This window comes from Centropristis striata, chromosome 11 (assembly GCF_030273125.1).
Source record: "Centropristis striata isolate RG_2023a ecotype Rhode Island chromosome 11, C.striata_1.0, whole genome shotgun sequence".
Lineage (NCBI taxonomy): Eukaryota > Metazoa > Chordata > Actinopteri > Perciformes > Serranidae > Centropristis > Centropristis striata.
The window spans coordinates 6,945,676-6,957,906 of record NC_081527.1 but is presented as its reverse complement, the minus strand read 5'-3'; the positions used below and the strand labels follow the sequence as shown (position 1 = coordinate 6,957,906).

The 12,231-nt window shown below is 37.3% G+C and overlaps 1 protein-coding gene across 2 annotated transcripts; it reads right to left on the bottom strand.

Moving 5' to 3' along the window:
- Nucleotides 1-3,588: 3,588 nt before the first annotated feature.
- Nucleotides 3,589-11,182, bottom strand: selenop2 (selenoprotein P2). Of its 2 annotated transcripts, none has more exons than XM_059344380.1 (5): nt 11,075-11,182; nt 9,160-9,414; nt 7,298-7,510; nt 6,284-6,392; nt 3,589-5,234 (listed from the first exon to the last, which is right to left on the bottom strand). In XM_059344380.1, exons 2-5 carry the CDS (start codon nt 9,384-9,386, stop codon nt 4,848-4,850), a joined length of 936 nt encoding a protein of 311 aa, XP_059200363.1. In that variant the 5' UTR covers nt 9,387-9,414; nt 11,075-11,182; the 3' UTR covers nt 3,589-4,847. The 2 variants fall into 2 exon arrangements, with proteins under 2 accessions (XP_059200363.1, XP_059200362.1); XM_059344379.1 differs by having other exon boundaries at nt 9,160-9,418; nt 11,075-11,179.
- Nucleotides 11,183-12,231: the final 1,049 nt, after the last annotated feature.

Sequence of the window (12,231 nt, the reverse complement as noted above, 5' to 3'; positions counted from 1 at the left end):
TGAGATCCATGATTTATAATGAGATGTTAAAAGTGTATCCTGCATTGTGTGTGTGCAACAATAGAGTGTTATTGATCTAACGCCATGAAGCGCACGGTTCTGTATAAAGGTATGAAAGAATGGAATTCACTGCCTAAAAATATCAAACTCACCACTAACATGAAGCAATTCAAAATATTAATAAAACAGTATTTATCACAGTAAGAAAACATGGTATATTTATATGTATGTAGTATATTTCTAAAGATATATGATATGTGTTATTATAATGTATGCTGTTGAATGAATGAATATACAATTTGATATGTATTATCTGTTAGTAGATTGTGATATATATTTGATACTGTGGGGCCCCAGGAAGAATAGCTGTGGCTTTGCTGCAGCTAATGGGGCTCTTAAGAATAAACTAAACTAAACTAAACTATTTCAAAATGTGACTTTTTTTCACGTCCTCCCTGTCTTGCATTAAGAATAGCACCCCCTCTGCAGATTTGATTAAACCACCCAGAGATGATCTGGATTATAATTCCAGGATTATGTTCAATAATCCAAACGTATCTCTTGATAATGGATAATAACTAATAATCCCCTTGATGAATGGCTGACTAATGTGGACGACAGCGATGAGTTTCCATGTTAACATACGGCAGTGCTGCCATCTAGTGTTTACAGATAAAAGCTCTGAAGTCAACAGGTCAGTTCCCCCCTCTCCATCTTCATTTACTGAGACAGCACTGAGTCTGCACATAGATATCTATAAGAAAGGAGTGGTTATATATATATATATATATATATACACACATTACCGGTCAAAAGTTTTAGAACACACCAACTTTTCCAGAATTTAATTGAAAATTATGCAGTTTAATGTCCCAGTGTACTCTGAAATGAATGCACATTTGCAACATTTAAAATTCTTTATTGAGCATGATAGTGTTTTGAAAGTTAAAAAAAAGATTCAAAATCACATATTATGTTGGACTAAAGGACTAAAAAAAGACACAAAATGACAAAAAAAAGACACAAAATGACTTACAAAGACATGAAAATAATTCAAAAATGGACAAAATAGCCCAAGACTCCATAGAGTTAAGTTGTTAACCCATTTCTTGCTCCCTGAAAAAGGCCTACTTGTATAATTCTGAAATGTACATTATTTTTCGGTTTTGGTTAAGCTTACCTTTTTTTATTTACCTCTGGCAGTTCACCACTTACCTTTGTACCCTTTCAAGCTGTTCATTTGACTTGAACTGCTTGAATTTCAATAAAAAACTGAAAAAATTGGGGTGTTCTAAAACTTTTGACCGGTAGTGTATATATATATATATATATATATATATATATATATATATATATATATATATATATATATATATATACACAGGAAGTGCCTTTAGTCCAACATAAAATGTGATTTGGATTTTTTTTTTTACTTTCAAAACACTATCATGCTCAATAAATAATTTTAAATGTTGCAAATGTGCATTAATTTCAGAGTACACTGAGACATTAAACTGGATCATTTTCAATTAAATTCTGGAAAAGTTGGTGTGTTCTAAAACTTTTGACCAGTAGTGTATATTAAATAGTATTAATAAAATGTAGCATTTTTGTTGGATATTTTGGTAAAAATGAGCGGTGAGTCAAAGTCAAACCATCCTATATATGAATTTGTCCAGTCTGTGAGTTCTAGCTGAGGCTTCTCTATGGTAGAACATGTCACTGTTTCATCTTTTTCATTCAAAAAGCAGCACAATCGGCAAAAGGAGTCAACTCGCTCTCCTGCTTTTTACAGTCCACTTGAAGACAGTTGATCCACCAGTTTAGGGCATAAATCTTAACTTCATACCCTCAATCCACAGTGAGCAGTGGGCAATATCAAATGCAAACATGCCTTTGAAAAGTGGACATTTTTCTATCCAAGCCTTGTGAGTGAAAGCAGTAATTACTGTGTTGGTAGAAGCAGCAGGCTGTGTGGACAGAGATAAGTAGTTTAGCTTCTGCAGGAGCCTCCTCACTGGGATTTACAGAGGGAAAATCCCCAACATGGCCCGGCTTCTACAACCTGCTGAGGTTTAGTGAGGAGGTTTAAGAAGCAGGGCGTCGCTAAATCAAAACAATTAAAAGTTTACAGACAAAAACATGGAAGCTGTTGGGAATTGCAGCAGCATATGAACATTATAGCTACAATGATCACAACCTAGTCTCACAGGAATCCGTGAAATAGCCACGGATTCGCTTAACTCAAAATCCACCAAGGAATCACTCAAATATCCATGAAACTGACACGGATTTCGCGACAATGCAAGTTAATATTTTTTCCTATTGGTTTGTTCCAAGTCACGTGACTTTCAAGACTTTCAAGACTTTCAACAAAAAACATGGCGGACAGTTCTCTCATTTTTAGTGAAAAAAATCTATATTTTGACTTAGTTTCTGCATAAAAACGGATTTTGATCACATTTCTAGCGAGAAATATATGTTTTCTTTTCTAAATATTCACTCAGTGAATGTACATAATCACTTTGTATGTTGGAATAGCCACGAGATATGACTGTCATTAACTTGCATTGTAGCGAAATCCATGTCAGTTTCATGGAAATTTGAGTGATTCCGTGGCTATTCCACAGATTTTGAGTTAAGCAAATCCGTGGCTATTTCACAGATTCCTGTGAGACCATGTTGATGATCATCAACCCCAGCAATCTTCACTTTGAACCACGGTGTAATAAAGTGATAATAAGATGACCAATCAGATGTTAAATAGTCTTATTATATAAACATGTTATTCTGTATCACAGCAAAGCTTTAAGAATGTGACCGTACCTTCATTCTGATGGTGGCAGTTTTTATTTTTTCTCTTCAGCTCTCCTCAGTCAAGACATGCTGCATCTCAGTAATGTGTTGAGTAGCACTGAGGTAATCCACCTGTTCTCTCTGAGAGTATGTGTAAGTCTGTGTGTGTGTGTGTGTGTGTGTGTGTGTGTGTGTGTGACATATGGCAGCGTGTTACATGTCAGGACAAGAGCCTGCCAGCTAAACCCTGGTTCCACTGTGATTCAGAACAAATGTGACTGTAACTATATAGGATTCACAACTAATTTGTGTCAGTACACTGTAATAAATTATTCTGTAGTCATTTAATTTTACTTAATATATTTGATAAAATGTATTAAATATAAATGCGTCCTTGATTTTGAGGCAGTTGTTTAAGTAACTTTACTATAAAAATGTTTGAGATAGAATCTATTATTTTGATCACATTAAATATAATCTCTATGTGTATGTAATACTAAATCAAGAGAATTTGGAGTGAATCCAACACAATAGAATTAGTCCGTTTTTAATTGACAGACACTTCCTGTTAAGTTGTTATTAACTCAACTTGTAACGTAGTTAGATTTAATTAATAATATTGCGTGCAATCTGTTGCTTCAATTTTATTTAGTAGCTATTATTTATCTTTTTTTTCAGTGTAACAAGTGTTTGTTATGGTAATAGGAATACACTGTAAAAAATGTCAAATTTTAAGGATAATGAATTCTTTTAATGCTTTTTTAAGACACAAAGAAGAAACAAACACTTGATGAATATATTTTTTTAATGGAAAGCAACACTCAATATGTTAAAGGTTCACTCTACATTCCAGTAATTAATCAGAAGTATTAAAGTTTCAAATCCACAGCAAATACGTTAAATTGATTAATAAACGAAGAAATGTATAGTTAATTAATCCAGTAATACTGCAAATTATACTTGTAGAAGTGAAAAATATTGCATCTGCTGGTGTGATTTATAAAATCTAATGATTTAATTTAACCAGAATATTAATCTGTGACAACGCTCTCCAAAATGCTTGCACACATTTAAATGAATGAAGGACAGCATTTTAATCTCTTGTTATATGTACATAGTGATGTAATAGCACAGCATATCACTCGCAGAGCATGCACGAGAACAAGAAGGAAAATGTTTGGACCGTTATCAGATGGAGGTTTGCTCACTAGTAGCGCACAACATCCTGTGACTCTGTGTGACTGACAGTAACCATCAACACATCCAGTCTCTCCACACACATCCATCCACAGCCCCCTGCAGCCAGGTTTCACACCATAGACTTCATTAATGGGAGAAGACTGGTTGCCACTGGTTACGTTATCCACACAGAGAAGGGAGGTGTGCAGATGCTAGCAGAGAAACCACAACCTGATCACCGCTTTACCAGGTTCTCCTGCTCGCTGAACTGCTCTTCTGCCATCAAAGTAAAACTATTTCACCAAAAGTAAAATACTACATTAGAAATAAAACAACCTGGTCTCACAGGAATCCGTGAAATAGCCACGGATTCGCTTAACTCAAAATCCGTGGAATAGCCACGGAATCACTCAAATTTCCCTGAAACTGACACGGATTTCGCTACAATGCAAGTTAATGACAGTCATATCCCGTGGCTATTCCAACATACAAAGTGATTATGTACATTCACTGAGTGAATATTTAGAAAATAAAACATATATTTCTAGCTAGAAATGTGATCAAAATCCATTTTTATGCAGAAACTAAGTCAAAATATTGATTTTTTCACAAAAAATGAGAGAACTGTCCGCCATGTTTTTTGTTCTGACCGCCGGGACCTTGAAAGTCACGTGACTTGGAACAAACCAAAAGGAACAAATATCCATGGAATAGCCACGGGATATGACTGTCATTAACTTGCATTGTAGTGAAATCCATGCCAGTTTCACGGAAATTTGAGTGATTCCGTGGCTATTTCACAGATTTTGAGTTATGCGAATCCGTGGCTATTTCACGGATTCTTGTGAGACAATTCAAATAAAAAATTCATCCTAATTTTCCTCTTCCATTCCACTTTGATGACTGTGGTTGCCAGCCTGCTGATGATGCTGATGGGGGTGATGATGATGATGATGATGATGATGATGATGATGAGTGTGATGTTGATCAGGATGGTGGTGATCAGTGACAGGATGAAGAGTTTCGTTCTGGCTTGTTTCGTGTTGAGTTTGGGACTGATTCTGGTGACTGGTGTGGTGGTGGTGGGGGTGGTGGTGAGAAACATGAGGATGATGATGATGATGGCTGTGGTGATGAGTTTTGACTCCCACCTCTGGTTCTTCTGGCTCATACTGAATCGGAGTTGTCTGGCTGGCATTCAACTGTATTACCTCGGTCCTCACGAGGCTGTTCTCGCTACTTGGTAGAGTAGAATTTGCCTGGGAAAGATAACATACAGACTTATATTCTATGTATGTAGGAATTGCATTTGCGAATAAGCAGAATAAGCTAAAAACACAATGACGTAGAGAGGAATCGAAGGCCAACACAGAAGTAGCATGGCCATGGGGTCTATTTAGAATTCGCCTATGGGATTTTTGCATTGGATTTTGGAAAATGCCAGAAAATAAGCTCTGTGGCAAACACACATTTTTTGATGCTAACATGTTTTGTTCAGCAGGATAATCTTCACAAATGAACACCACTTTTATTATGTTTGAAGCATTAATGCAGCCGACAGAAGTAAAAAGCTAACGTTATGCTATAACAAACTACACCACTGTCGCTGGACTTGAAGGTCACAGACGTTAGCTTCAGACGGTCTTCATCAAGCTAATCAGCAGTTTTGAAAAGCTAGCGAATCTGTAGCCTAATAAATTGTTTATTTACATAATTTACAATCTACAGGAGTCTGCAAGAGCACTGAAAAACATGACTAGAGTCTGTGAGGCGGACTAGTGAGAGAGTTGTGTAATTGTCCCCGACAACCACTGTAATCTCATTTAGCCACTTGTTAGCAACTAGCTAACTAACTTAGCCTTTTTAAGGACACGGTAAAATTCACAAGTGGGGGTTTTTGCTGACGTATTTTATGTCGTACAACAAAACTTGAACATCTCTTCAGCTTGTTTTAACCACAGAGCTTATTTCAGGCATCCAACCAAAAACCCATTTAACATCCTCATTGGATTTAAGAGGTTATAGACCCCTGGGCGCTAACATGCTAACTTACTTCCGGGTTAAAGAACTAATTCCTCTGGCGCCGTATTACGCCATCAAGCTGCTGCCTATTTACACATCCAACAGACCTCTTTCACATTAAACATATTATTTTTACCCATTGTGAATATGAAACATTCTGATAAATGCACATTAACAAGAATTAAGTTCAAACTCAACATTGAACATCACTTGTGAAATAATGGGTTTTCCAGTTCAATATATGTATGTGCAAGCCTTTGTGTGTTTGATTTTTGGGATTACTCACAGTGCAGTTGCAGATGTTTTTATAATAAGTGGCTCTGATCGCAGCCTCGACGTAGACGTAATGCAGGAAACTGTAGGGCAGGACTATGTGGAAGGTGAGCAGACCACACCTGGAGAAAAAGAGAGAAAGAGGAAGTACTGCAGTTTAATTGGTTTCTACCTTATATACATAATATGATGCATGAAAAAAATATTTTAAAAAAATATTTTTTTAAATACCAGGGCCTTTCAAAGCATGTTCTTTTTTGTATGTGCACAAAGAAATTGAGATAACACTATAGTATTTTATCACAATTATGGACTCTAATCTGTAGTGATGACCAAATGAAGCTTCATGAACCATTAGTTGTATTTGTTGACCCCACTAGATGGCGTTCTTGGTTTAAATAAAAAGGCTCAAGAAAGGGTAATTCAGTGTGTTTTTAACCCTTTGTTGGAAATAGAGAGCACCATGTAGTGGGCTCAGAAAATATAGAAAATGGTTATAAAGCTTCATTTGGACACTACTACTAACTACTAATCCAGAAGCTGGGGATTGGAAATATGTATTATTAACCCTTAATAGGCCACTCATTGAAATACTTGCAAATTCCAAATTCCAAAGGATATTACATACAGGCAGAATGTGTAAAAAAAACATACGGACCTGGGGGAGGGGGGTAGTATTTTGAGAAAAAAAGTTTACGAGATTAAGGTGTCAAATCTACAAGAAAAAATGTGCAGATTTATTAAATTTAAAGTGTTGAATCTGCGAGAAAAAAAAAAAAATTTTTCCCCACTTTTGTCTCGCAAATCTGCGACTTTTTTTGAACAGATTTGCCACATTAAATCTCTTAAATCTGCACATTTTTTTCGTGTAGATTTGGCACTTTAATCTAGTAAATTTGCTAAAAGTTACCAAATATAGTTCTTCACCCAATAAAGGGTTAAGCAATGCAGGGTCAAAAACCTGCTGGAGACATTAAAATTTTTTATATCTTTGTTCTACTGGTGTCAAAGAGATGGCATGCCTTACCTGTCATAGATCAGGAAGTCATCTTTGTCTCCATCCAGAGCCTCCCACACATCATCTTGAAAGGGAGCCTGCTGGTAAACAGGAACACCAGGGGGCGCTCTTCTCTTCAGCTCCCAGTACATGGCTCTGGACTGAGCATCGCGCTCATTCACTATCATAAATGACACTTCTGTCAGGTTGCTGCGGTTCAGCTTGTCACGCAGGCCTCCAATTCTACACAGGGAAAGATCAGAAAGATTGGAATAATATCTCTTTATTGTTAATCAAGACAGTTTGAAAGAGTCTCTGAGGAACTGGGTGACACATTTAAGCTCTTTGTTGAGCCTCTGTCAGATCCTGATGGGTCAAACTCTATTGAAATGCTTTTTCAGTGGACAAAATAATGGAATATAACAGACAAGAGTTAGAAAACCAAGGTTTTCTACAATCTTTGAATTTGTTCTTTGCAGGTTTTATTGTCAACTATGCCTAGAAGAGAGTTGTATAACTATGTTTGATCTGTAGCCACTTAGTCAAGGTTCATTTTTAACACTGGCATTGTAAAATAGTCATGAAAATACAAGCTTTTTAATTTTGTCATGAAAAAAAGTGCCTCCCTTCTGGTACGTTTGATGCTGAAAGGCCTTCAAAAAGCCATCTTTGACACGTTTCTCTCCTTTTCCATGAAGAACTCACATGTATTAGCGAGACTAGAAGTATTGTAAATATAAATTAGTTAGAACTTCAACCACTACCACCAATTTATATGCTAATAATAATAATAATAAAAATACACATAAATACTAGTAACATTACGTATGACTCTGTTCAATTTAAATGTCCCAGCTCCTTTTAAAAACAACCCCTTTATATAGTTACCACATTAGCTTATTACTAGTGATGTCCAAATGAAGCTTCATGAACCATTAGTTGTATTTGTTGACCCCACTAGATGGCGTTCTTGGTTTAAAGGAAAAGGCTCAAGAAAGGCTAATTCAGTGTGCTTTTAACCCTTTGATGGACAGAGAGCGCCATCTAGTGGGCTCAGAAAATATAGAAAATGGTTCATGAAGCTTCATTTGGACATCACTACTTATTACGACCCATAATAATGTTTATTGGTGGATGGCGCCCCTAGTGGCTATAGTAAATATGGCAAAAATTAGGTGACAAAGTTACACACATCATTTGAAGTTACGTATGTAATTTAACTACCTGATTGACATTCTACGTAACTCTATAATCACCTATGTAACTACTGTAACAAAGACCAGCAATACTAATTCATACCAACTCTCTATTCCTAACCCTAACAATGTAGATTTGTTTCCTAAATCTAACCAATTAGTTATGTTGTCTAACCTTAACCGTGTCTTTTTTGGTCATTTTGTGTCTGTTGTGTCTTTTTTTTTTTGGTCATTTTGTGTCTTTTTTGTCATTTTGTGTCTTTTTTTTGCCGTCATGAAGAAGTCATGCTCCGGTGCTTTCATGGACTCCAGAGGGTGAAGGAATACTTCACCCACAAAATGATCATTTGATGAAACAAAACAAAGCCATGTTTTGGCAAAAACACATGCATTTGGGAAGTTCTGATTAAAGAACTGGATAAATGAGCTGTAGACTTACTGCAGGAGTTATGTGAGAGTTTGTTAATTATTTTTCAGCCTCCATTTACATCAGTTAATTAAAAAATGTCTCCGCTTTTGAATTCTTCGTTCACCGTGGAGGCATGCAAGATTTCTTCAAGAATTCAAGGTCACGAGGTAAGCAATTAATATTCAAGTGGTCATTTTCTAAGTGAAGAATTCTTCAAAAGATTTCTTGGAGGTTTTAAATAGTTATCTTGCTAATTCATGATGAAATAACTCTGCTTTTTTTCTTACTTGGAGGCCTGAGTGAGACAGAACTGTCAGCTGGCCTTCAGTAGCGCCACCACAGCCACATTTCCCAGCACCTCTTGCATGGGTGCATGTTCCTTTATGGTCCAGCTGGGGGCTGGTTTGCAGATCCTGGAGGCGTCACTGTCCCCCTCCACTATCAGACTGACGTGCGAGGCCCACAGCAGACCTGGCAGGGCCGCGCACAGCCACAGCGACGAGAGAGAGCGCATTGTCCCTCCCTGGCTGGCTGGACTCAATCTACCTGATGAGAAGAGCATGCATGTTACTTGTTCCACTGTCAAAGAAACACTACATGTAGGCCTTTAAACATCATAAACCATATCTTACCGGATGCACATAAAACCATAAGAAAGAAAAGTTATAAAGTCAGTGAAGGTGAGTCATCGTCAGCCTCAGATCTTCAAAAAGCTTGTGCCGAACCCTCTACACCAGTGATGTGCAACTTAAATGCTGCAGGGGGCCACAATTTTTCATGGACACTACCACAGGGCCACATATAGGACCGTGCACTTAACCAGATATGATGAAACTGCAATTTTAAATTTGTTTACAGTGCAGTAAGTTAACATATTTCATGTTCAACAGTATAAATAGGAATACAAAAGGTTTTAAGCAAATAAAAAATAACCACTTACACCACTACACTTTTAAGATTTCATGTTTTTGGTGATTTTGTGTCTTTTTTGGTGATTTTGTGTCTTTTTTTGATGATGTCATCACTCTAGCCTCTCCATAGGGTAACATTGGGGGTTTTTTTTGGCGTGTTTGTCTTTTTTTTGTTCATTTTGAGGCTTTTTGTGTCTTTTTTTTTTTCATTTTGTGTCTTTTCTGGTCATTTTGTCTGTTTATTCTGGGTTTTTTTGTTCATTCTGAGTCATTTTGTGTCCATTTTTTTTCATTTTGTGTCATTTTTGTTCATTTTGTGTCAATTTGTTCACCGTGCCGTAATTTAACGTATTTCAACTCAAATGCATGTTTAACAGTATAAACAGGAATACAAAGGGTTTGAAGCAAATAAAAATAACCATTTACTGTGATTTATTTTGTTTTCAGTGCAAGAACAGCAGACCAACATTAATTGCAAGATATAATTTTGTGCATTTTTACACTGCACTTTTAAGATTTCATGCTCAAATGCATGTAGTTGTACTGAGGGCCACTTCAAGTGAGGGTCAGGGCCATATGCGGCCCCCGGGCCTCCTTTTGCCCATCCCTGCTCTACACTATAGAACTGCAGTCACGACTACATGAATGCAGTTTGTGGACTACAGCGCAGTGCAGCATGTGCACAGTCTGGGATAAAAGCAGATTCTCTGGCAGGTTTCCACTGCCCTGAACCAAATGTCCAGTCAGTCTGATCCCCAAATAATTAAAAGAGTAAACCCCCATTGTCTCTCTCATCGCATGTGGAGATAATCTGCAAAAAAGAGTTTGTTATGGGGTAAACAGCCAACAGACAGAGGAATGTTGGGGGCAAATGGGACAGACAAACTGGCAAGAGGAGAAAGAAAGCGAGGCTGGGACGGAGATATTTACAGCAACAGTGGCATCGCAAACTGTCTGTACAAACAATTGAATTAGCTCTTTTTGTAATTGACGTAAAAGTCATTAAATTGCAAATTTGATCTAAATGAGTACATAATTGTCAGGAAAACAACCTCATAGCTTCCTTTATGTTGTAGGTAATGGCTAAATACTGAATTCAGATGATATTAAGTGGCTAAAATTACATTAACAACTTTGAAATACATTTTGGAACTAAGAGATGAGAGAAGAAAAAGTATACCTCTAATGAAAAAACTACTCAAATCCAATTGGGTACCATATTTTTTCACTTCAAAACTTCAAAATAAAAGACTGAGTTATTAACTAATTTCAGAAATGCTGTCCAACTTACCTCTGTCCACTCCCTGTCCTGTGACCCACATAAACACAGGCAGTAAACCCCTGTTGTTTTTAAAGCCTGTGGGGTTGACTAAGCACTTCCCCCAAATCAAACAGACATAGAGAGAGAGAGAGAAAGAAAGAGAGACCCAGTATCTGACAACCAGGGGCGGACTAGGAAACAATGGGCCCCTGGGCACACACATGCAAAAGACCTCACCACTAGTGATGTCCAAATGAAGCTTCATGAACCATTTTCTATATTTTCTGGGCCCACTAGATGCCAACAAAAGGTTTAAAGCACACTGAATTAGCCTTTCTTGAGACTTTTTCTTTAGACCAAGAACGCCATCTAGTGGGGTCAACAAATACAACTAATGGTTCATGAAGCTTCATTTGGACATCACTATCCACCAGCTCTCCTAGGAGCAAGACATGCATCATTTTTAGTTGTTTAGCCTCTTTTTGCAGTTGTTTTACCTTCTTTAGTTTGAGTCTCCTCTTGGTTGATATGTGACCATGACACTTTGGGCCCCGGGGCCTGTGCCTGTCAGGGCTCTTCAATTGATGGTGTTGTTGGTTTAAAGAAAAAGGCTCAAGCAGTGGTAATTGAGTGTGCTTTCAGCCTTTTGTTGACCGGACAGCGCCATCTAGTGGGTTCGGAAAGTTGTTTATGAGGCTTCACTGGCACATCACTACTGTTAATCCTGGTGATGTCCAAATGAAGCTTCATGAACCATTAGTTGTATTTGTTGACCCCACTAGATGGCGTTCTTGGTTTAAAGAAAAAGGCTCAAAAAAGGCTAATTCAGTGTGCTTTTTTGGACAGAGAGCGCCATCTAGTGGGCTCAGAAAATATAGAAAATGGTTCATGAAGCTTCATTTGGATATCACAAGTTAATCCTCATCAGGAATCAGTGTCATTTATCATGTGTCCAATCTGATTGGTCACTTCTTAAAAAAGGCTTCTGTAGAACAGCACTGTTTACACTAGGGTGTACGTGTGATACAAATATCTATTTAGGCTTTTAGCCATATGACTTATCAGGTTTTGCAATGGAAGGCTTTAGGGTTGGTCAGACGCTAATTTGGTCCACCACTTTGTTCAGACTGCAATAACTTTTGGATGGATTCCCATGAAATTTGGTACAGATGTCCACAGTACCCAGA